A 22488-nucleotide genomic window follows, 5' to 3' on the forward strand; every position below is an offset into this window, starting at 1 on the left:
TTAAAAGCAACCTACACAGCATTTGCGAAGCCTCATTCAGAAGGTGTCCAGTATACTCTCTCTTTCAGAAATAAGTTTTATAAATGTATACACCTCTGACAACATTTAAAACAATCGCACACAGTAATTTGTTTTGTCCCACATTGAGAGTGCACATTAATAGACACTGATGTAAACACATTAGTGCTGAGAGGCTGTTCTGTACAAAATGTTACAAAATCATCTGTGATTCAGGCAAAGATGAGATGAAATAATTGATGAGCTGCATCTGCAGCTGTCATTGCAGTATAATTTATAAATAAGAGGCCCACATAATGACAATTTGGAGTCCACACTGCAAATAAAGCTGTGGAATGATTGCCTGAGCTTTGTTCATAACTGACCAGCACAGTCTTTATTGATTGCCTCTTAGCCTGAGTGTCCCTACAGCACATGTCTACTGGGCCCTGATACCTGACACCCCCCACAAGCAAATCACTGGTGTGGGAGATTTGCAGGACATTTTGGGGGGAAAATGAATATGATGCATTTTAACCATGCTCTGACATTTTTAGAAATGTTATTTGGTCAGGAGATGTGTCAGAATCAGTTTTCCATAACTCTAGCACTACATTAGTATGCCAATCGAACTGGTGATGAAAAGGATTTTTGTTAAGGATCAAATACATGGGCGTCCCTGTAGCTCATCTGGTTGACCCATAAACAGGGGCTATAACGATGCAGCGGTCATGGGTTCGGGTCCGGCCTATGGTCATTTGCTGCATGTCCTTCCCCCACTCTTCTCCCCACATTTCCTGTCTCTCTCCATTCTCAAACTATAATAAAGTCTAAAAAGCCCAATGTCACGATCCATCCTCTAGGTTCAGCTGGATGTAACAAAATAACCACGTTATTTGGTTCAGGTAAAGGAATTTAATGCCAAGTAGCAAATTGAACATAAAAGTAGTCAAACAAAGCAAAACAAGGCTGGTGGGTGTTAATCAATTCTAAGAACAAAATACAACCAAACGAGGGCTTCAGAGTATCTAACTTAACTAACACAAACAAAACAACCATTCTCTCTAGCCGAACTGAAACACAGAAGCAACACTCACAAGTAACAGAAGACAAACAGTACGCAGAACAAACTAAACTAAACTGGTGCCTCTAAACACAGACATTTAACACACAGTACACGAAGACTTAAATTGCAAAATAGCTTCTTCCTGAAATTGGCAGGCTGCTAACAGGAGCCACAGTCTCCACTGAATCTGGGAGCTCCACACCAAATTAGCAGTCGCCAAGAGAAGCTCAAAACGTCCATAGTCACCTCTCAGTGACGAACACAAACAAAACACAAAGAGGCACCAGGGAAAACTGGTCACAAATGCCAACTGCCACGACTGAGAGCTTGGTTGTAGATTTATCCTGTTCAGGTGTGGTTTGTGGGAGGAGGCATTGTGGTGGTGGACCAATCCAATGAGTTGGGAGGCAGGGGAGAACCGGGGCTGAGCAGGTCTGGAGCTCCAGACCAATCACTCCAGATGACTGCCAGGTGGGATCTGAAGCTCAGTCTTCAGCCAGCTGTAATCAATAAGGTCTCCACAAGCCATCCAAACAGACAGAGGCTGTACAAAGTCCATTCCCAGTGGATCTAGCATGCATTACCCATAAATCAAGTAGCACCTACATTACCCACAATGCAACTCACAATGTGACAGCTCAGTCAGAAATTTAGGTGGATGACCCTGGTTGCAGTTAATATCCATTAACCTCAACCCTAACTTTACCCCTACTTGGATGTAGAAATGTATGTTCCTACCTATATTTTCATTTAAAAAATCATTTTAATTCAAAACTGCTGGCTCATCTTGGAAGCTGATGTTCTCAAGGTTTCCATCATGATGGTCACATTTAGATATTTTAAAACCGATTAAGCTGTATGGAAATTTACACCTTTCATACATTTTTAGGACATTTCTTCCCACATTTCAATGTAGACTGTTGTGCCGAATAGGAAAGATGTGAAAACAGGACAAAGACGTGCAACAAAAACTCTCAGCAGGAACTGAACGACTGATGAAGCAGCCTCATGGCCATTTGTTCCTTTCAGAGTTAACCCAGACTGTTTTTATGTGGCGTTTAGCTCCTCATCTAGAAGTCCCTGGAGAGGATGACACACAATAGGTAAATAATCTGACCTTAAAATGTCCAGACCTCAAACTATAAAGAAATGAAAATAACATCAGAATCATTTTTTGCTTTTTTTTTCCTCAGTCATTGTGATGCTCCTCCAGACATCTGCACATAAACCATTCAACACACAAGACACAGTTTCCCTTTATTGTAGCAGAGAGTGAAAGAGCGATAATAAAACCCTGCCACTGTAATTAGAGCTTTTCTTGAATTATGTCTTTGTCCCCAAAGTAGAAAACCGTGTTAATAAGAGGCCTCATGTTCTGTGTGAGTATTTGTGTCCAAGAGAGAGAGCTGACAGCAGCTGGTAGCTTGTTTTATGTTACAACCTCAAGAAACAATGGTTGGGAAAATACTGCCACTAAATAATAATGTAGATATTTTATGATAGATACACTCCTCTAAATAGTGTCGAGATAATGCTGTTCTGAATTATTTCAATTCTATGTGGTATTAACCTTTGTGGGGATTTGTAATATTTCTTCATGTGCTATAATTTTCCTTTTGAAGTCAAACAATAATCTTTTATGTTATTCTGAAATCTGTTACTATGAGCTTTTGCAAAGTTTAGACCTCACTTTAAATCTTTAGCATTTTTGATATTTTTTCAAATGGATGCTGTGCTTTTTTAAAAAATTTTTTAGCTTTCTGAAAATTCATCAGATGTATAGAAAACCTTCTGAGCAGCAAAGCCAGAAAGAAAGAAAGAAAATGATTTATTTCACTAAAGAACAGTTTATTGCTATTAAAGCAGTCACTTTTTTACTGACTGCATCAGCCAGTAGGATAGGTACTACCTAACAAACTGGTTAGTTGCCTTGGAGGAGTCTTGATTCAGCTGCATGATTATTTTGAAGCTGCTTTTGATTCTATTTTCTTTTGCATTTTTTCTCCAGGCTGAGATTTGTTTCTACCATTTTGTCTGTTTCGACAATATGCCTCTCTGTTTAATCCGCTACAATTCAACAGCACCATAAACTACATCTGCCAAACAGACTATAAAGTTCAATCAGTTCCTCAACATCCAAATGGGACCAAACAAACAGATCACTCATGAAGGAGGATTTCTATATTAAACTACATTAATGTTAATCAAATATACTATGTTAAAACATGTAAAACCACTGATGTATCGCTTTAAAACAAGGAATGACAACAAAACAGCTGGCGAGCAACCTGTGATGTGTGTTCTACAGCCATCATTATAGTATTTAATGTAGAATTGCCACTCTGTGCAGCAGAGCACATCACTGCACTTTATCCTTGACGTCGTCCTTGCTTTTCTTTTCTTTTTTTAAACAAGATCATTCACTCACCCAGTAGCCATTAAAGGCTGTTGTGTGTGACAAATTGTGCTGCGTCATGGCCAGGGCCACTAACGACTGAGACCTCCCTCTGCGCTGTTCGAGATAGCTGCCTTCCAAGATGACGGCCATGAGGGAACGTGGGAGTGTGGGGGTCGAGGAAAGGTCAGCAAGCCATAGATGGACGAGGTACAGAGAGGTGAATGCAGTCTGTGGCTTGTTTTTTGTAAAATTACTGCACACAGGAGGCACAAATAATCTTTATACTGAGTGTGTCCGTCTGTTAGTGTTTTCCATCTCCCTCTCCCCTGTCTCTCTTTGTCTGTCTGTTGTAATTGCTGCACACACAGATGTTTTGGCTGAGGCCCCCTGCAGACTCATGAAATTCAGATGAGTCGAGTTGTTCTCTAACTCAGCCGTGCGGATCAGAGGCTACAGCTGCGTGGACAGCAGCGCCCGCTCTGCCTTTGTCTTGTCTTCTCGTCTCGGTACGCTCCCTGTCACCTCAGATTTACCTTTCATATCTTGCTGCTGTGTAAGACAGATGTCAGTCAGGTGTAGGCTGCACATGTTCACACAGCCTGAGCAGAGCTGGGATCAGGCAGACTAAGTGGAAACACCTTTGAGGGGGGTGGGGGGTGTTTAATCTTTAACAGCTTTGTGATAAAATTCTTGTAGTCTGAACAAAACTGTCCGAGTTTTACCACCTCATCATGAGTTTGATGCTAATGTGCTAATAATGGACTGTTCAAATATGGAGAGTATTTTTTCCTACTGCTGGCAGCTACAGAGCCATGAATCCATACATTTATACAGCACACATACATATACAATAAAACATCATAATTTCACTGAATATTTAACATTTTCCTTGTTTTCAGTCTTATATCCAGGTTTATACATATATGGATCAGGCATAACATCATGACCACCTGCCTAATATTGTGTTGGTCCCCCTTTTGCTGCAAAAACAGCCCTGACCTGTCCAGGCCTGGACTCTACTAGACCCCTGAAGGTGTTCTGTGGTATCTGTCACCAAGATGATAGCAGCAGATCCTTTAAGTCCTGGAAGCTGTGAGGTGGGGTCTCCATTGATCGGACTGGTTTGTCCAGCACATCCCACAGATACTGGATTGGAGTGAGATCTGGAGAATCTGGAATCCAAGTCAACACCTCAAACTCATTGTTGTGTTCCTCAAACCATTACTGAACCATTTCTGCTTTGTGGCACATTATCCTGCTGAAAGAGACCACAGCCATCAGGAAATACTGTTTCCTTGAAAGGGTGTACATGGTCTGCAGCAATGCTTAGGAAGGTGGTACATGTCAAAGTAACATCCACATGGATGGAAGGATCCAAGGTTTCCCAGCAGAACATTGCAAAGCATCACACTGCCTCCACCAGCTTGCCTTATTCCCATAGTGCATCCTGGTTCCATGTGTTCCCCAGGTAAGCAACACACACACACCCAGCCATCCACGTGATGTAAAATTAAACGTGATTCATCAGACCAGGCCATTGTTGGAGCTTTCGGCAGTGCACAGGGGTCAGCATGAGCACCCTGGCTGGTCTGCAGCTATACAGAACAAACTGGGATGCACTGTGTATTCTGACACCTTTCTATCAGAAATAGTAACTTCTTCAGCAATTTGAGCAACAGTAGCTCATCTGTTGGATCAGCCTTCGCTCTCCACATGCATCAGTAAACCTTGGCCCCCCATGACTCTGTCGCCGGTTCACCAATGTTCCTTCCTTGGACCATTTTTCATAGATACTGACCACTGCAGACCTGGAACACCCCACAAGAGCTGCAGTTATGGAGATGCTCTGACCCAGTCATCTATCCATCGCAATTTGGCCCTTGTCAAACTCTCGCAAATCCTTACGCCTGCCCATTTTTCCTGCTTCTAACACATCAACTGTGAGAACAAAATGTTCATTTGCTGCCTAATATATCCAACCCACTAACAGGAGCCATGATGAAGAGATAATCACTGTTATTCACTTTACCTGTCAGTGGGCATAATGTTATACCTGATCGGTATGTGTGCATATATATATATATTTGCTGAAATTGCTGAAAATGACGTGAAGTGACGCACATGCAACAATGCACCCTGATTAGACCAAAATGGCTCTACAAAGTTACCCATGAGGAAGCAATAATTTAAGATCACCCATCAATAGTCTCCAATCAGCAGTGGTTACTCTTCACCCTGTATTCTGGGAAGGACTAGGAGGTCAAGCTAATGAAAGACTTTTTCTCTAAGAGGGACTGACGTGCTTTCCTTCCCAGTAATTGGCTGTGGAAGCCGTTAATGCGTAGAGTAATTGCATGTTGCTGTGTTTTAATTAGTGTTCAGGCTCACTGCAGGCTGCTTCCCCAGGTGGCCTGTAAATCCGCCACAGAAAACAACCACTGCAAGCCTGTGGAGTCGAGCTGAGCATCATTTTACATTAAACAGATGATGGCCGGACAAGACAGTTTCCATCCTTGTCTCATGAAACCCAATCCTGCACATTGCTGTCTATGTGGAGACAAAAGTGAAGTAACTAAATGTCTCACTTTACAAATGAGATATCATCTTTCATTGATATCATTCATACCTTTCTGTGCAGATTTTAATGACTTTACACTGATAAGAGTAAGAGTGAGTCAGCACAGATATATTAAAATCTAGTAGGATGTGGTCTAGCTGATGTGCATAACTGTTAACATTAAGGCAAAGCAAGTTTATTATTATTTTATTTTGATTTAGCTTATAAGTTAATAGGATTTCTTGTTACATTTTTTTATGCATAAATGCAATGGACAGCAAGAAAAAAAACACACAACTAGTCCAACAACATAATTCAACTAAATCGGGTTTCCTTCAAAATATAGGTAAGACACTGACTGCTAAAGCAATGATTTAACTATCTTACTTTATCTGGAACAATCCTGCAAATGTTAATATACTAGTCGATGAGTCAGTCATCAAGTCAAATTATTATATATTTGTTTGTTTGGGACTTTTAGCCAAAACAGGACATTTGATGATGAAACTAAAAACTTGTGATGGCTATTTTTTGCTTATAATTACATTTTATAGACTAATTATTGCAAAATATTAACTAATTTTTGTTTAATTTGTCATATTCTGACTTTGTTAGTATAACAACAACAGATGTCAAAGCTCAGACATGACCTGAACTTTCTCGGACTTTCTCAAATGAATTATATTGAACTGATGTACACATAAATGAAGCTTTTTCAATGTTAAAGCTCTTTTATTTGATCAGTGAACTGAACAATAACAAAAACTGTAGCAAAACAATTTACAGCAAACACACTTGGTCCTCGATCACATTTAAGTCAGAGAAGACAAGACCTGCTGGGAAAATCTCAATAGGCACCAATCAGCATGCTCTTCAGTGTCAGAAATCAGGAAAAACAGCTGTAAGATGAAGCTAGTGTTGTCTTTCACTGAACGCCAGGTGTCATGTCAGGCCTAATGGGCAAGAACAGAACTGAAAGGAATGAGAGACTTTTATAATACAATTCAGATTTATTCATTGAAATTTAGTCTCTCCACATGTGCCCACTGCTTGGCCTCAAACCAGGACAGCGATGTGTGGATGTGTCTGTCACGTTATTTCTTGCCAAATCTCTGGGGCACGGCCATACTCCAGATCTGACCGGGGGCAGACTCCCAGTCACGAGAATGTATCTGTTCATCTGACAGTATGGGTCCTCTGGAGTCACGGCCAAACCTGTGAGGGAGGAATAGCAGGAATGGGAACTGATGTCGGCTTGGCTTAAAGGGCTTTTTATGTATTTTTGTGTTAAAGACCTCTGCAAAACATGCTTAATATGACGAATAAATCATAGCCTGCAAATATAAAACAGGTTATGAGTGCTGGGACTCAATTATATTTAACTAACCAGAGCAACAGTACACCACAGGCAACAATTTTAGCATAATGTACGAGGTCCTGACAACAGTTTCAGATCAAACACAGGAGCTAATCTTTGCCGTAAGAGTGGAGTTCAGCTGATGAACCACTTTTACAAATGGACATTTCAAGTACATAATGATCATTAATGGTACTTGTGCCATTTTAAAATTCAGATATGGAGAGCAGCTGTAAATGGGTAAACGGATTTTCCTTTTATCTCCGTCACTCTTGCAACACACTGAAGTACTGGATCACTTTAAGGAGTTATAAAAAGGGTTATGAATGCTGTATTTTACTGATATCCGTAGGTGACCTTAAAGTGATATTTTCCTGCACAGTAGTTAGTGATTTTTGCCAGATCTGAGTGAACCTTCTCCATTAGTATTTAATATTACATTTTCCTGCAACAGAAAAGCTCAATATTTCAGTTTTATCCTTTCTGATAGAGAAGTGCTGTGCAGAAGGCTGAGATCTCACGGTTTCATCGATTGCAGATTCCCTGCATGTGTGTTTTTACATGTGATTAAGCGATGAATGCAGGCTCTGTAATGGCACTGACCTCTGTGGCTGATGGAGAACCGAGTTCCTGGTTTCTCTCTGGGATCCCAGCAGCAGAGCTCTCAGCACCGAGGCCAGCAGACGATCCTCCACGCTGCTATCTCTGTTCTCACTCTCCTGGAGTACGCACACACACACACACACACACACACACACACACACACACACACACACACACACACACACACACACACACACACACACATGTTTATACCCACACCAACCCACACCCACACAGATGCAAAGCCTAGTATCAAAAAGCTCCTGAATAAAAACCCCACAAACACATCAAGAGCACTGACTGCATTCAGTTTTGGGTTGCAACACAAACCCCGGGGCTGGTAACTCCAGCCAGTTTCTCCTGCTGTAGAAAGAGACCTTGAGATGTAGATATCAGCAAACAGAGGCGAAGAAACGTACCTACTTGTTTACTGCAGCCTTCTCTTAGATGCTCAGTCTATTTTCTTGACTTTTAATGCACTTCTATTGCTTAATTATGTTTTCATTTCTATGATTTTAATGTATCACCATACTGTCTACCTTTAAATCATATTTATAATTAATTTTAAAGTTCTGTGCTGAATGTGTTTCTTTGCCATTTTAAAGCACCTTCAATTGCCTTCATGAATTGTGTTATACAAATAAACTTGCCTTGCCTTGAATTGTCTCCTTCTCACCCAAATAGGCATTCATCCTTTGCTTTTATGCAAAATAAACCTCAGATCTGTCTGTTCCAGTGTGCCGCTAACTTGTGATCTGAATCCTTGTCCTTCATTATCTTGCTCTGACTGTCTGCTGACCCCAGAATATACAAGAGTGTATTTCACACTGTTGCATGAACAGGACTCTATCTGAAATCTAAATGGGCTGTGTGATTTATTCTGTCTCTCATTTGACAAAAAGCTCAGATTCCATTAACATACTGCGTCACATGGAGTGACAGATTTCTCTGAAAATGTTGGCATGACTCCTTGTTGTGCGCAGAGTCTACCATTCACTCTAATGTAGCAGAACAGACAGTCCATATTTAAATCAGACAGACAGTATATTTTAACACGTAACCATGTGTGCCTCAGATATGTTTGAACATCACATTTCCATCTCCAGGTGCCAAGATTATTTTGGACTTGGCGTGAATTATATAGCAGGAAATGTACATAAATGCAGTGATATTTACACGCCAGCTACACAGAAAAGTCAAAGAGCTGAGCTATGATCATTCAATAACTGGAATGAAAAATTTGTAATTCAAGTTTGAGAGCGGTTTGTTGTCTCACCAGCCCCAGCAGGCGGTCGGCCATGTTCTCCTCTGAGCTGCCAGGCATAATGTCATTTTTGTCCAGACTGCCTTGGATGTGAAGAGCCTGACTGACGCCAGCCATCGCCATAACCACAGCCAGAAGAGTCGCCGCTGCAGCTGCGTCCATGGTCTCAGGCTGGACAGAGGGTCAGATAAAAGTTGATGACAAAGGATGAAGAAGAAGATGTTGGCTGTCCGAGTAAGCTTCGAAGGTTAAAGACGAGCTCGTCCTGGTTGGGGTTAGTGTCCTCTTTGTGCTGTATCCTGGCTAACTTCAGTGGTGGTGGCATCTCGCTGGGTCTTATATACACCTCACAGTGACTGGATGGAAACCCCAGTAGAAGTGAAGAAAGATGCTACTGTACAAAGGAGGACAGGGGATGGGGGACAGGATGGAAGAAGAAGAAGGAGCTCCTAATACGGGACTTAACTAGGTCCATTTAGCAGGATCAGAGCATTAGTGATGACGGAGCACCAGAGTGCATTATTATGTGGCCCTTAGGGTAGTGCAACACAACTCTCCCAGTTATTAAACAGATAAATCCCTGCAAATGGACTCTGATCCAGTAGTCCCAGTTGTCCATGAGTTCGCACTGTGTATACAGAGAGACAAACATACATTATCCACTTAATTATGAGTCAGTGTGAAGCAGATTAGTCCAGAATTTAGTCATCATAAATGGCAAAGTAATGAAGTGAATGCGCATATAAACTTTTATTTCTTTATTTGATAGGGACAGTGCACATTAATGAACATCTATTTAGACAGCAATAGACGTAAATATGCCGAATTATAGCAAGAATGCTAATTTACATCCGCAGTCCGTAGGCATGTAAAAATAATAATAATAAAAAAAAACATATACACTTAGGTCACAATAAAAGCACATTACAAAAAGTACACAAAGAAAACATAACAGTGAAACATACAATGAAACATAGGACAATAGGTCAACTGCAAAACCGATAAAAGAAAGTGTGACACATTTAGCAATGATTTTCTAAGACAGTTCACTTAAAAGTTTCACTCAAAGTTTCCAGATAATAAACCCATATCCCAATCACATTTCGTGTCACGTCTCAGATGTTTTGCAGAGTCACTGATGCATTCATCAGTGACGGATCAGTTAATGAAATCAGATTAATGCTACGAATCCTTGGCTTCATTTAAAGCAGTGCAGGTAGCCTGAATTGAATTTAATACTTTGTATGTAGATGGATTGTTTTGTGTTATTTCAAAATCTATTATCGGGACCATGAAAATTTCACCCTAAATGTTTTACATTCTCTCTTAAGGATCATGGCACGAATCTGAAGTAAACTTCGGGTCACTACTAACATTACATGCCATCAAAGCATTGGTTTACACAGTCAAATGGACAATTTTAGGAGTTTTTTTTTCTTTTCAAATGCTGATCAAGGGTTTTTTTTGGACAGAAGCTTCTCCCAAAGATCTTAGGATGAAATGTTTACTGTTAAACTGTTAAATGTCAGCTTCCTTCATTTGGTTAATCTCGAATGAAGACAACTTTTGACTTGATAAGTGAGAGTGACGTTTGCTCTATTAATGCCATATGTATTGACTTTGTCTTTGCCTCAGTATGTGCGTGTGTGCGTGTGTGTGTGTGTGTGTGTGTGTGTGTGTGTGTGTGTGTGTGTGTGTGTGTTTATGTTTGCGAGTAACAATTAGTCACTTCCTCCATGCTAGATGCGGCATGAACAGATTTGGCTCATCAAAGTGCCTAATGGGCAACAATCCGCTTAAACACACACTCACGCAAACACACACACACACACACACACACACACACACACACACACACACACACACACACACACACACACTAACTGTCCCTGTTTAACTGCCATGGCAACTGGGATGACATCTAAAGGATTCTGCAGGGAATTAGTTTTCATGACTATAATAAGATCAGAAGCTTTAGGATTACAGAAAAATCTAATTCGCTCACTCTGACTTAAAAAAAAAAGCGAAATGCATGTTTAGCTCGTGCCATTTTGTTCAAGATTGTTCAGTTTAGCATAACTGTCTTGTTCAAGTAATTTAGCTCAAGTCCAAACACATTTAAATAAAAGCATCATCTTCTAAACATCATCTTGCAGACATCAGCTGTTCATTGCGCCACAGGGTCATATGAGACTATGGGTTAAAATCTATGTTTTAGTTGTGTTTTACAGCATTTTGGGAAATATAGTTTGTTTTTGCTAAACTGAAGTTACATGTTAAATCAATATTATACCGTATCTGTCGGTTTAGTATGAAGCTGCAGTTAGACGCTAGCTGAGGTGACTGGAAACTTGGGGAAACAGCTTGGATCTGAGGTCCAACGGTTAAAACATTTCTCTTCCAGCATCACACCTGCTGCAGCTACTTTTTGCTGAAAGATGCACAGAGAACCCAGTTTCTGCACAGTTGCAAGGTTCGATTCTCAACCCCTCCACATGCTGACGTGTCCTCAAACACACTGAACCCAAGTTTGGCTCAGTTGTTCCTAATGGCAGGTGAGCATTTTGCATAGCGGTTCTGCCACCATTGGTATGAAGAGCATGTGCAAATGACTGACTGAGAAACACAAAGTACTTTATAGAACCTTAAAGTTGAACAGTGCTATGTAAATGTAGACCATTTACCATTTACTCAGGAACAAAGATATGTGGAAAACATCCCTGGCAGGTTTGTTTAGCATAATATAAAGAGTGTGAAAGAAGCAGCTTGTCAGTTCTTTTGGAACGTGTCAAAATCTGGCAAGAACAACTTCAGGTTTAGTATTATTTACCGATCAAGACACGTCTTTTCCCATGTTCTGTCTTTATACTATGCACAGATAAAGTTTTCTGACCCCAGCTTCACATTTATTTTAGCTCTCAAATAATGTTTTATATCATTCTAACTATTCATTTAACATTTGCACTGTTCTCAGGTAATCCAGTTCCCTGAATTTATTTGAAAATTTTAGGCGAATTAAATGAAAGGTCACTACATTTGTTTGGTCATATCTAGAATTAGTAATAAATTAATTCACTTACAAACTGTGCAATAAAAATGTAAATAATGATGCTATGCAATTTCATAGAAATTTTGCTGTAAATATTTGTATTTTTCTTCTAGAAGGAGAAAATATCTATGCACTGTGTGCATTGTGTGCTGCTCTATCTATCTATCTATCTATCTATCTATCTATCTATCTATCTATCTATCTATCTATCTATCTATCTATCTATCTATCTATCTATCTATCTATCTATCTATCTATCTAATTTCTTTACTTTGCTCAATATTCATCCCACCTTTGTTCACTGTTCTTCTAACATCACTGCACTGACTCAAATATATTTTAATATTTGATTTTGTGAGTATTGCCTGGTTATATCTGTCCTTCAAAATCCTACATAGAGCAAAATGATTGCAGTTCTTCTTACTACAGCACAGGTGAGGGATGCATCATGAATTATTCTCATCCTCAGCACATCTAGAGGTCATCTGTCCTCTAATCGCTTTTCTGCTGCATTACTTATATAAAGGTCAACATCTCTGTAACACCTACTGCAGCTCTATGTAACTGCTGGGATTTTAATCAAATCTAAAGAAAAATAGTACATTTGACTAACTGGATCGTCTTGCTGCTGGTTGCCTGTTATAACAGGAAATGAGCTTAGGATGTAACATTCAGGTCAGCGTGACCCTGAGCTTTATAAGGCTGATACTCTGGGCTGTGATGTATCTAGATGATGACTGGTATTATTGTTGTCTGACACGACTATTATTAATTTTCTATTCTGTTAATCTTGTTTAATATTACACAACACTAATGTTGTTTTCCACAGAAACAAAACTAGCTACTTTTACAGCTCCTTCTGAAACATGATGCTCAAACAGACTAACCCATTATTTTATATTTTATAAACCTCTAATCTCTGTCTTTGTGATGCATTATGTGCTGATAAACACACTTCAAGGTCATGGGCAACATTTCCATGAAAATTAGGAAGTAAATAATGCAAATATATTCCATACAAGTGCAGTTATCTTGTAAATTGTGTTTTTGCTCCAAGCTTAATGGCAAAATTTACATGCAAGATCAGTTTTAATATTTTGTTCCAACAGTTCTGTTTTTGTTATTGTTTTTGTTGTTAAATCTTACATAGACAAGAGAGGTATTTCACTTTTCAGAGTTTTGCCTCCACCTGGGGTTTTGTACATGAACTGCAGTTTTAGCTGCCTTTGCTTTACAACTGGCAGAAAATCTACAGAGAATGAAATGACTAATGTTGTCCGATGAGTTCGTCTTGTTTCCTTTTATTTATTTACAATGTTAACAGTGCAGCCAAACAAAAAAAATAAATAAAACACCGAATCATAAACAAAAACAAATGTGGGAGCATCAGAACAGCAACAGGACCTTCATGCAGCTAATATATGATTGTCCAGCAATACCTAAAAATCAAGCTGACTCTTCATGCTTTACAGTCACTTCATCGACCCAAATTAGATCCAAAAAACATTTGTCGTGTTCCGACACATTATTCTGCTCTTGTACAAGTCTTCTCCCATCTCTTTGTGTTGCTTCAGCGTTGGAGGGAGGTTTACTCGTCCACTGTCGTCCCAACAGATGTTTGGGTGCAGCGTGATCTAATCTGCAGTAGCCTTGCGTTTGTAACCAGCAGCTCACCATCTGCCACTTTTACAGTAAGGCACTTTGAAATAGAAATGTCAGTGCTGAAATGGATGTACTGTCAAATCCTAAATGGTGTGAGTGGAGTACGTTAGCAGTAACAGAGCGACCAACTACAGGATGGAAGTTCATGATGTCCCCTGGTGAAATATCCTCATCTCAGTAAAAAAACAAACAAACAAACAAAAAAAACATAATGGCTTCATTTATGTCTAATTCGGCCACATGTAGAAGAACAGGTTTTAAATCGAGGCTGTATGTTTTCAAACATAGTCCCTTTGAACACTGAGCAAATGTTATGCCAATGAAAGGCAGGACGTCCTTAAAAAAACAACGTTTAGTTCACAAATTACAAAGGGACAGTACATTTTAAATATCGCTTTGCTAGTCTGACATGCTTGGTTTTGATGCAGCAGCAGCAACTCTCCACGGTCATGTCATGTTAAAGGCTGTACTGTGGCTTCTTGTTCGTATTCAAGTTCACTCAGGCAGTCGGCTAATGATGAACAGCACATTTGACTGACGCACTAACAAAAGATGGAAAAACATGTTCACACAAACTGAAAAGGCTTTGCTCATTTCCTTGAATAAAAAAACAAGTGAACTTATTTAACGGCTTCTTTAACCAGCCCAGAGTAATCAGCGAGCCCAGAATCACATTCAGTGTTTTGTACTGATATTTTCCCAGTGTTCACCAGTGCTAACTAAAAGAATTCCCTAAACATCATTTATATGTATAAAAAAAATGCATTTTTTTCTTTGCCCATATCAGTCGTCAGTCTTACAGTAGTTAAGGCAAAAAGTAGTCTTTGTCTTGGGCAGTGGCTTCTTTATCAACAGTATGTCTGTATGTATCTAATAATATTCGGTATGTCTGTGCATTCATGCATGTCTTTGATTTTCAGTCCTCCTTTGTTCTGCCTGTCAAAACGGATGACAGACAGCGAAGCAGCAATGCCAGCTGTGTAGGCTGTAAAACATACTGAGCAGCTAGACTGGTTCTAATTTTGTTGTGGGCCTTCAGTGTTTATTGTAAAACTGTGATCTAGAAGCACAGCGTGAGCAGACCATCTAAGGCCAGCTGCCAACAGGCGACATGTAGGAAAAATATAGATCCAGTCACAGTGGAACAGGCCACCAATACTGATGCAGTAAAGTGTGCACAAGGTTTCAAGATCCCAGTCTTTGTGCACTTTGTTTTTTTTTTTTTTAGTCAGTTAGTTCCAATGCAAAGACAGAATGAGTGCCACATGTGGTGATTTGAATTATTTTAGTCAGTCGGTGCTTCAAGGCGAGTTACGAGGTCCCATCGCTCCAGTGCGTGGCCCATTCTTTTTTGTGGACACCTCCTGACTTCTCAGTCTGGAACTGTGGCCGGTCCTCGCGAGGAATCTTCACCGCGTGGTACTGAGGCAGTTTGTCTTTGTATTGAGCTCGTTGGAAGAAGCCACACTGTCGACAGAGGAAGGAAAACAAGTTGAAGTGCAAGAAGGAGAAGAAAGGGAGGACGGAAAGGAAGGAAAAAGCAAAGAAATAATTGTTGTCATTTAAAGGATTTTGAATGCATTTGTTTGATTTTATTTCAGAAGATGCTTTTATTCAGTATCGTGCCTCGTAAAATCTAAACTATTCTGTTAAAGTAGTTCATCTCAGACAGACGAGAACATAAAGTTAATGTCAGCATGACTTTTGCGAAAATCCACCCATAAAAATCACACCCACATGCTGTGCATTTGTAAATCCGCATCAGTCTAGTGTTTGTGATTACCACACCAACACGCTGAAGTGCCATTAGGAAAATTTACACTCATTAACACCAACAAAAACACCAAATGATCCTAATGACAAGTGCATTCTGGCACCTGGAAAAGCCAGCCGGTCGTGAGATGCAAGTCAGATGGAGATGTACGTTCTGAAAAGGTTTTCACAGACAGATGCCAGAATGAACAAGTGCAGGTTATTAATCAGTGAGAGCCACAACACACAGCACAGCAGGCATGTCGAAGGCCTGAAGGAGGGACGGCTGGATGGTGTTCAGTAGGCACAGACTGAAAGGGAGAAGCAATGCTGAATAAAGGGAGCAGTTTTGTATTTATTTATTTATACACTGAGGCCCACATTTCCGCTTGAATGATCCAATAAAACAGAGGAGCAAGGTTGCGGAAGTGTATGCTGAAGGGTTGTTTCAGCCAAATGTGCGACTGGATACAGAGACCTTGAAGCTAAAACCATGCAGTGTATGAATAATATAGTATAAGCTTTAAGCACGACTAGCTGCTTTGCTGTAGCGGTCCATGCTGTGCCAAAGATGACCATTTGCTAAACCCCTTCCCTGAATATAAATGATCACATCATAGCTTATAGCTTAGTAACCGTAACCGGGCACGACTTCGGATTTCTCCATATGTTGAAGCAGTTTATGAAGTACAAACGCTACCTGTGACGTGAGGAGTTTGGTGGATCTAGTTTAGTCTTTACAAACAAAAACACAACAAGGATGCCTTTAATAGCAGCAATGTTTGTACGTTTCTCACTGTGTGGAAGTTGGTCCTAGATGCTCTCAGTTTTGTTGACTAAAATTAGTGGGCAGCTGCGTCCTGCTTTTTAGATTTTGGAAAACGAACAATAACCCCAGCCAAACACATTCTCAAAAACAAAAGCTATGTAGGTTAACGTGCGTTATGGTCAGTCTCATTTCTCTTGAACGCTAAATATCCATGTGAAACTTTTCCTGCTGAAAGTCAAAAGTTGCTCTAAGTTGACCTAAAAAAAATCTGAGTTTAGGCGTCGACCTGTGAGCAGGATTCACAACTTCAAAATATATGTTGTGGAAACTCTATGCAGACACTCAGAGTGGAGTCCAAGTGAAATAAGAAATATCTTGTTTCCAGAAATTAAACTTTGCAATTAAAAGTATTTGCATATTCATTCTGAATGAGGGAGGAGGCATAGATGTCATTTTAGGAATAAACTATTTAATGGAACTTTTTAAAGGAAGTTCTTATTTCTGGCAGAGGATTTTTTTCTTCTTCAAATAGGCCTGGAGGGAATCTTTGAGTAAAGCAGGAGATTTAGGGTTATTGGAGAATGAAATAAGAAGTCTGACCTTACATTTCTCCTTATCTTAATAATTGGACTAACTGTATACCGTAACATTAAAACAATGCTCTAACTTAAATCCTATATGTGTCTGTGATTGAGCAGAAAACAGAATACTGAACTGAGACATTCAGCTTCATAATATCATGTATGAAGGAAACAAATACATATTTTTCAATACCTGTTTAACAGGAGTCTTGTTTTCGAACATGTTCACCAAAAGCACTACAAAAGTCCCCCAGAGGCAGTGTTTTCAACAAACTCATGAAGCATAGAAAATCTAAATCCAGTCAGCAATGTCTTGGAAAACTTGCCAAGCATAGCAACCGTAACTAAGAGGGACAGAGCTTTAGCAAAAGGTCAATTACCCTCCGTCTCAGGTATTACTGCTGTGACATCACCCCATTTTTGTGGTCATTTGTGCCTAAATGTGCTCATATTTCATGCTGTAATGAACACCACCGGCCTGAGAGTGGGTCGAGAAACAAAGCTAGGTTTTTTACCGCATGGAGGGAGAGGAGGAGGGGAGAGCAGGCCAGAGGGAAATATTTTTTCTGTATTATAGTTCTGATGCCTGCTTCTCCGCCTCCGAGGGTTGGACCCCCAAGTGGGCATGGTAGTACTCCGTCTCATAGTGCCGGCGCCGCTCACTGCGCTTGAAGAACCCAAACTGGGGCAACAGATCACCGTAGGGAACAGGGGAAACAAAGAATGGACGTAATAGAAAGGGGGATTTAGGGACAGACGGTCCCCAGACGGAAGAGAGAGAAGACAAAACAAAAGGGAAAGAGACACAGAGGACACACACAAGAACAAAGGAGGAAAGGAACAGATGAGAATGAGCTGGAGGGAATAAAATGATTACAGGACAGATCAGCGCAAAGTAGGCAAATAACTGGACGGCCGTGGAGAGTGAGAAGAAAATGGCAAAGTCATGGCCAGTGATGAGACAGGAATGACATCAGTGACTTATGAAGTACTGGCACTTTACTGTTCTGCTCCAGTAAACGACACAATTAATTATAGACATGTTAGCTTCTGCTAGCTCGCTATACAGTACAATATTGTACAATTAGTACTTTTACTTTTGCTACTTTAAGAGTACTTAGTGACAATACTTTTGCACTTTTACATGAGTAAAATTCTGAATGTTTGAATCCTACACTATCCCTGTTTCTTTACCACTGCTTACTAGAACAGAACATTGTTCACTGTTTACTAAATCGGTTTCACGTTCTGTTTTCCATCATTTTAATAATAAATACTTTCAGTGCTCTTCATGATAAAGACCTGTAATTTAACAAAAGACACTGAAGAATGTGAGACTGCACAGATATAAAGGTGTATGCAGGGTAGATGTTTGAGAGTTAATCTTTGTGTTTTACCTTCCACAGTATGCAGACCAGTAGAGTCAGCAGCAGGATCCCTGCCAGGATGGCGATGATAATGATCCACCAGGGGATCCAGTACTGGTCAGCAAGACCAGGCTCAGGATAAATCATTACTGGAATCTGGAGAGGAAGGCAGGATGGAAAAACAGATACATATTTATCAGTGCATCAGTCTGTAGGGGTAATATGTGTATTTAAAGACATACTTTTATTCATATTTTCACAAATTACACATCTTTTTTTTTGCTAAATGTTAGTCATTGCTATTAAAATATACTGTTTGTTCATACATCTATGCACTAACAGCTGCTCACTGGAGAATGACAGCAAACACGTATTTAATCTTTTTTGTTTGTTTGTTTTGGAAAATTGGCTTTTGCATGAATAAAGTGTGAGTACCTGTGCAGAAGCATCCTTGAGGACGAGATGTTTGATGCTGGACTTCACAGTGATGTTGGCTCTGACCAGCAGCTCCAGAGCACTAACTGCAGGAAACTCCTGGGAGACACAGAGAGACAAACCGCTGTCAAAACTAGGTAATACCCGATGAGTGAAACTATTGTGTCCCTGCTTTTAAAGGAACCTCATGTTAGATCTTGGGGATATCTTCACTGGTTTAAACAAAATTCTACATTTTTCTGTTTCTGTTTTCTTCACACACACCCAGCGCACAGAGATGTTATGATTTTAGCCAAAAATAATATGATTCTGTCTTACTAAATCATACCAGACAGATTCTACCAGAAACTACAAACATAAACAATGCAAAGCAAAATATCACAAGTCCTTTAATTGTGTGAATAGTTTCTGATTTCCAAATGAGTCTCAAAAAAATTGCATCCGCCATTTCTTTGAATACCACACTAACATATTAGGTGTATTTTTTGTTGTTACTCTTTGGTCTCACTGAAAATGAAATGCACATGAGCCTCAGCAGTCAGCAATTAAAGCTGACTGCTGACTGCTTTCACATCATTCATTCTGTAAAAGCATTCGCTGCAGCTATCACTCGTTCACGTACAGTACATTAGTCACACACTTATATGAATGTGACAGCCAGAAACAGCCATAACAGTTGGACTGAAGCTGAGATGGAGAGATAATGTGTACAAAGGTGCTACTGTGTTGATGACAGGATATTTATTTTTCTTGCTACCTCTATGAAACTGCTGTTCCACAGTCTGGCGTGGATCTTGAGGACAGCTTGACCAGAGAAGCTGTGGAGGGGACACTGGAACAGTACGCAGCGTGCCGAGCCCAGGAGACAATCCTGGGGAACAAAATGACAAACTGAGTGCTCCGAAGGGCTTCTTCTTTAATAAACTGGTACCAAATGTAAACAGCGATGGAAGCAGCGAAAAGCCTGAATCTCTTCATTTGTTCATCTACAGTTTTTTTTAAAGTCAGGCTGATTCAGTGCATTAGCAGGGAATCAGTAAATCGTTTCCCTCTCGCTGCTTTCTTGTCCTGCTTACCAGTTTGAGCGACTTGCGTCTCTCTGAAGCCGCCACAGCTGGTGTGGTTCGTCCCACGCTGCCTTTTGTCATGACTTGACCTTCCTCCTCTGGGTGGGAGCGCCGTGTTCTCCTGACCTGTTGAAAGAGATGCATGAACACACGTTAGATTTTTTTTAAAAAAGATAAAGGATGTGTAGACATAATGGATGCTGTTGTCGAAGAAAAATTGAGACTCAAGAGAAAGTATTCAGTGAATCACACGTGGTCACATTGTTGACATCCTCTCTCTTATGATATTACATGATCTAGAAGAAAAATAATCTAGCACTGGGTTTAGAATCAACCCTTAAATTCCCAATTCCCAGTTGTTATTTTTATCAAAAAAACACGAACTTGTTTGTCCGACTATAACACAGATAATGAAAGGAAACACTGATGCTGCGTTGTTTAGCTTGTTAGAGAAATGTTAGCACGCTTGCCTCACTTGTTGTCGGAACAGATTCTCTACCAAAGCCAGAGCTGAAGTGCTCCACCTACCGTGTGATTGGCAGAATGAAGCTCTTCAGGTGAGGAGCTCTGAAGCGTCAGAGGATTCAAGGCTCCTGCGTTGCTGCACTGTGTGTCCGGGTGGCCCTCAAACTTCAGGCTGGCGGGATACAGGAGCCATTTCTCATTGGCCAGCTCGTAAGGCCACATGATGTTGAGGAAGGCAGAGCCGAGCGTCTGGAGAGCTTGTCCAGGATTAGAAACCTGACAGAAAATACATACAGCATATTATATCAGAAAGTGCAATTATTGGCATTCATTTTTTATTCTTTGCACTGTGTCCTTTATGTTTGCTAGACTATTCTAGAGTATATTAAGACATCCCTCATCTTTAATTTACAAAATATGATTAACCCAAGTTAGTATTTACTGAAAACTTGTCAAACACAATGATCACACTTATGTTTCCATGTGGCAAACAAAGCGGAGACATGAGTGTCGTAGATAAAATGATTTCCTCACCACAAACTCAAAATCGACCGGGCTGCCGATGTCCTCCAGACTGGTCATGCCGCTCTCTCCTCTCACCGTCCCACTAAAGAACAGCTGGTGAGGACGAGCCAGTCTGCAGTAAAACACGATCGCATCAGTGTGTCAGATAGCTTCACACACGATCACACAGCTCCACAGGAAAATCTGCTTTCTTTGTAGATGTACTGCTTTCACCTCATTTCCAGTCATTTCAAACTCATGCTGTGAAATCATGAGTATGTCAGGCAGATTTTGGAAAAATTAAACTCAAGACAGCTAGAATATTATTGAATACTTGTCGGAAGCACACATAAAAAACTTCCCTCAGTGTTAAACATTTGGAGTTGTTGGAATAAGACCATCAAAAATATATGTGACTCTGTCAAACAGTGTGGAATAACATGATTCCAACAACCTTAACCAGCATGTTAAAGGTTTAAAAAATAAGTCAGCTTCACCCCAACAGATCGTTTTAATGTATTGATGGAAAACTGTGTACTCACCCACTAACAGACAGAGGGAGCTCTATCACAACTTTAGCAAAAGCTGTGACCGGGGCCAAGTCAGGCTGCTCACTGATACTGAGGACAATATAATAAAATTACTTAGAACAAAGAATCATTTAGTCTTAGCAAACAAAACATTAAATGAATCGAAAGCTTAACTTTAAGTAAAACACTGATCTGTGCTGTCACATCCATGTTTTACTATCAGAGAAGATGTGGAGGCCTTACGTTGTCAGTAAGAGATCCGCTGTCAGCTCAGTGGTCACAATGGTGATGTTAGCTGTACTCAGGTTGATGGAGAATTTCAACTGAGAGACAAAAAACAAGTGTGTATACCAAGTAAATACTCAAAATAATGACAATTATTGAACAAAGCAGCTTTTAATTGATGTTTTTGCTGATACTTTTTTGAGTCAGGATGCATTATTGTTCTACAAAATTGGTTTATATACTTAAATTAATGATCAATTAATTAAAATTCAACACTGCAAATATTAAATGTTAATGAAAATGCATGACACGGTAGCTTTCATCAATTTTAGGATAAACGTACTGTATGCAGTATGTTTATATGACAGCAAGTTGCATGATTTCAACATTTTGACAAACATATCCACTTTTTTCTCACCTTAGTATCTCGTTTGACAGGATTTCCAAGGTCGCATTCAACTTGGGAGCCATTCTGGTTAGCCTGACATCTCATCTACAGTCAGGAAATCAAACAAAGAACATCCAGTTTTCTAGCGTATGATACCACCTCTATAACATTGATTCAAGACTGTATTTTTCTTAGCAGAGCTCACACACCTGTGGTGGGATCCTGGAGCCGGCGTACGACAGCGTGTTTGGTAAAGATATAAGCAGCTGAGCGGCGTGAGCGTCATCGCCGTCCTCGTCAGGGTACAGAGGGTCAGAGGGCATGTTGGTGACGCTGATCTCCAGAACCACCAGCCGCTGGTCTGACAGAGAAAACACCTGCACGTCGTCCTCATCTCTGCATGAAGACAAAGGAAACAGTGAGGACAGAGGTAAACACACATTAATGCCTGA

At 40.2% G+C, this 22488-nt stretch overlaps 2 protein-coding genes across 4 annotated transcripts in view; both read right to left on the reverse strand.

Moving 5' to 3' along the window:
• Nucleotides 1–6729: 6729 nt before the first annotated feature.
• On the reverse strand, nucleotides 6730–9563 carry npffl (neuropeptide FF-amide peptide precursor like). Its single transcript, XM_023284644.3, has 3 exons — nucleotides 9255–9563; nucleotides 7979–8094; nucleotides 6730–7233 (listed from the first exon to the last, which is right to left on the reverse strand). The coding sequence occupies exons 1-3, from the start codon at nucleotides 9402–9404 to the stop codon at nucleotides 7113–7115; spliced, it is 387 nt and encodes a 128-aa protein (XP_023140412.1). The 5' UTR covers nucleotides 9405–9563; the 3' UTR covers nucleotides 6730–7112.
• Nucleotides 9564–13576: 4013 nt separating this feature from the next.
• The window catches only part of itga7 (integrin, alpha 7), a 36713-nt gene continuing 27801 nt past the window's right edge, over nucleotides 13577–22488 (reverse strand). For 2 of the 3 annotated variants that reach the window (XM_023284636.3, XM_023284637.3), the window contains exons 15-25: nucleotides 22246–22432; nucleotides 22067–22141; nucleotides 21667–21746; nucleotides 21436–21513; nucleotides 20924–21026; nucleotides 20453–20665; nucleotides 19934–20050; nucleotides 19615–19728; nucleotides 18858–18956; nucleotides 18453–18578; nucleotides 13577–15420 (exon numbers count right to left, since the gene is read on the reverse strand). In XM_023284636.3, the coding sequence (XP_023140404.2) occupies nucleotides 15265–15420; nucleotides 18453–18578; nucleotides 18858–18956; nucleotides 19615–19728; nucleotides 19934–20050; nucleotides 20453–20665; nucleotides 20924–21026; nucleotides 21436–21513; nucleotides 21667–21746; nucleotides 22067–22141; nucleotides 22246–22432 (1348 nt within the window). In that variant the 3' untranslated portion in view covers nucleotides 13577–15264. Of the gene's footprint in view, nucleotides 15421–17570; nucleotides 17738–18452; nucleotides 18579–18857; nucleotides 18957–19614; nucleotides 19729–19933; nucleotides 20051–20452; nucleotides 20666–20923; nucleotides 21027–21435; nucleotides 21514–21666; nucleotides 21747–22066; nucleotides 22142–22245; nucleotides 22433–22488 lie in introns of all 3 variants that reach the window. The other variant, XR_002746962.3, reaches the window with a different exon arrangement.

The sequence above is a fragment of the Amphiprion ocellaris genome, chromosome 5 (genome assembly GCF_022539595.1).
Source record: "Amphiprion ocellaris isolate individual 3 ecotype Okinawa chromosome 5, ASM2253959v1, whole genome shotgun sequence".
NCBI classification, from domain to species: Eukaryota; Metazoa; Chordata; class Actinopteri; family Pomacentridae; genus Amphiprion; species Amphiprion ocellaris.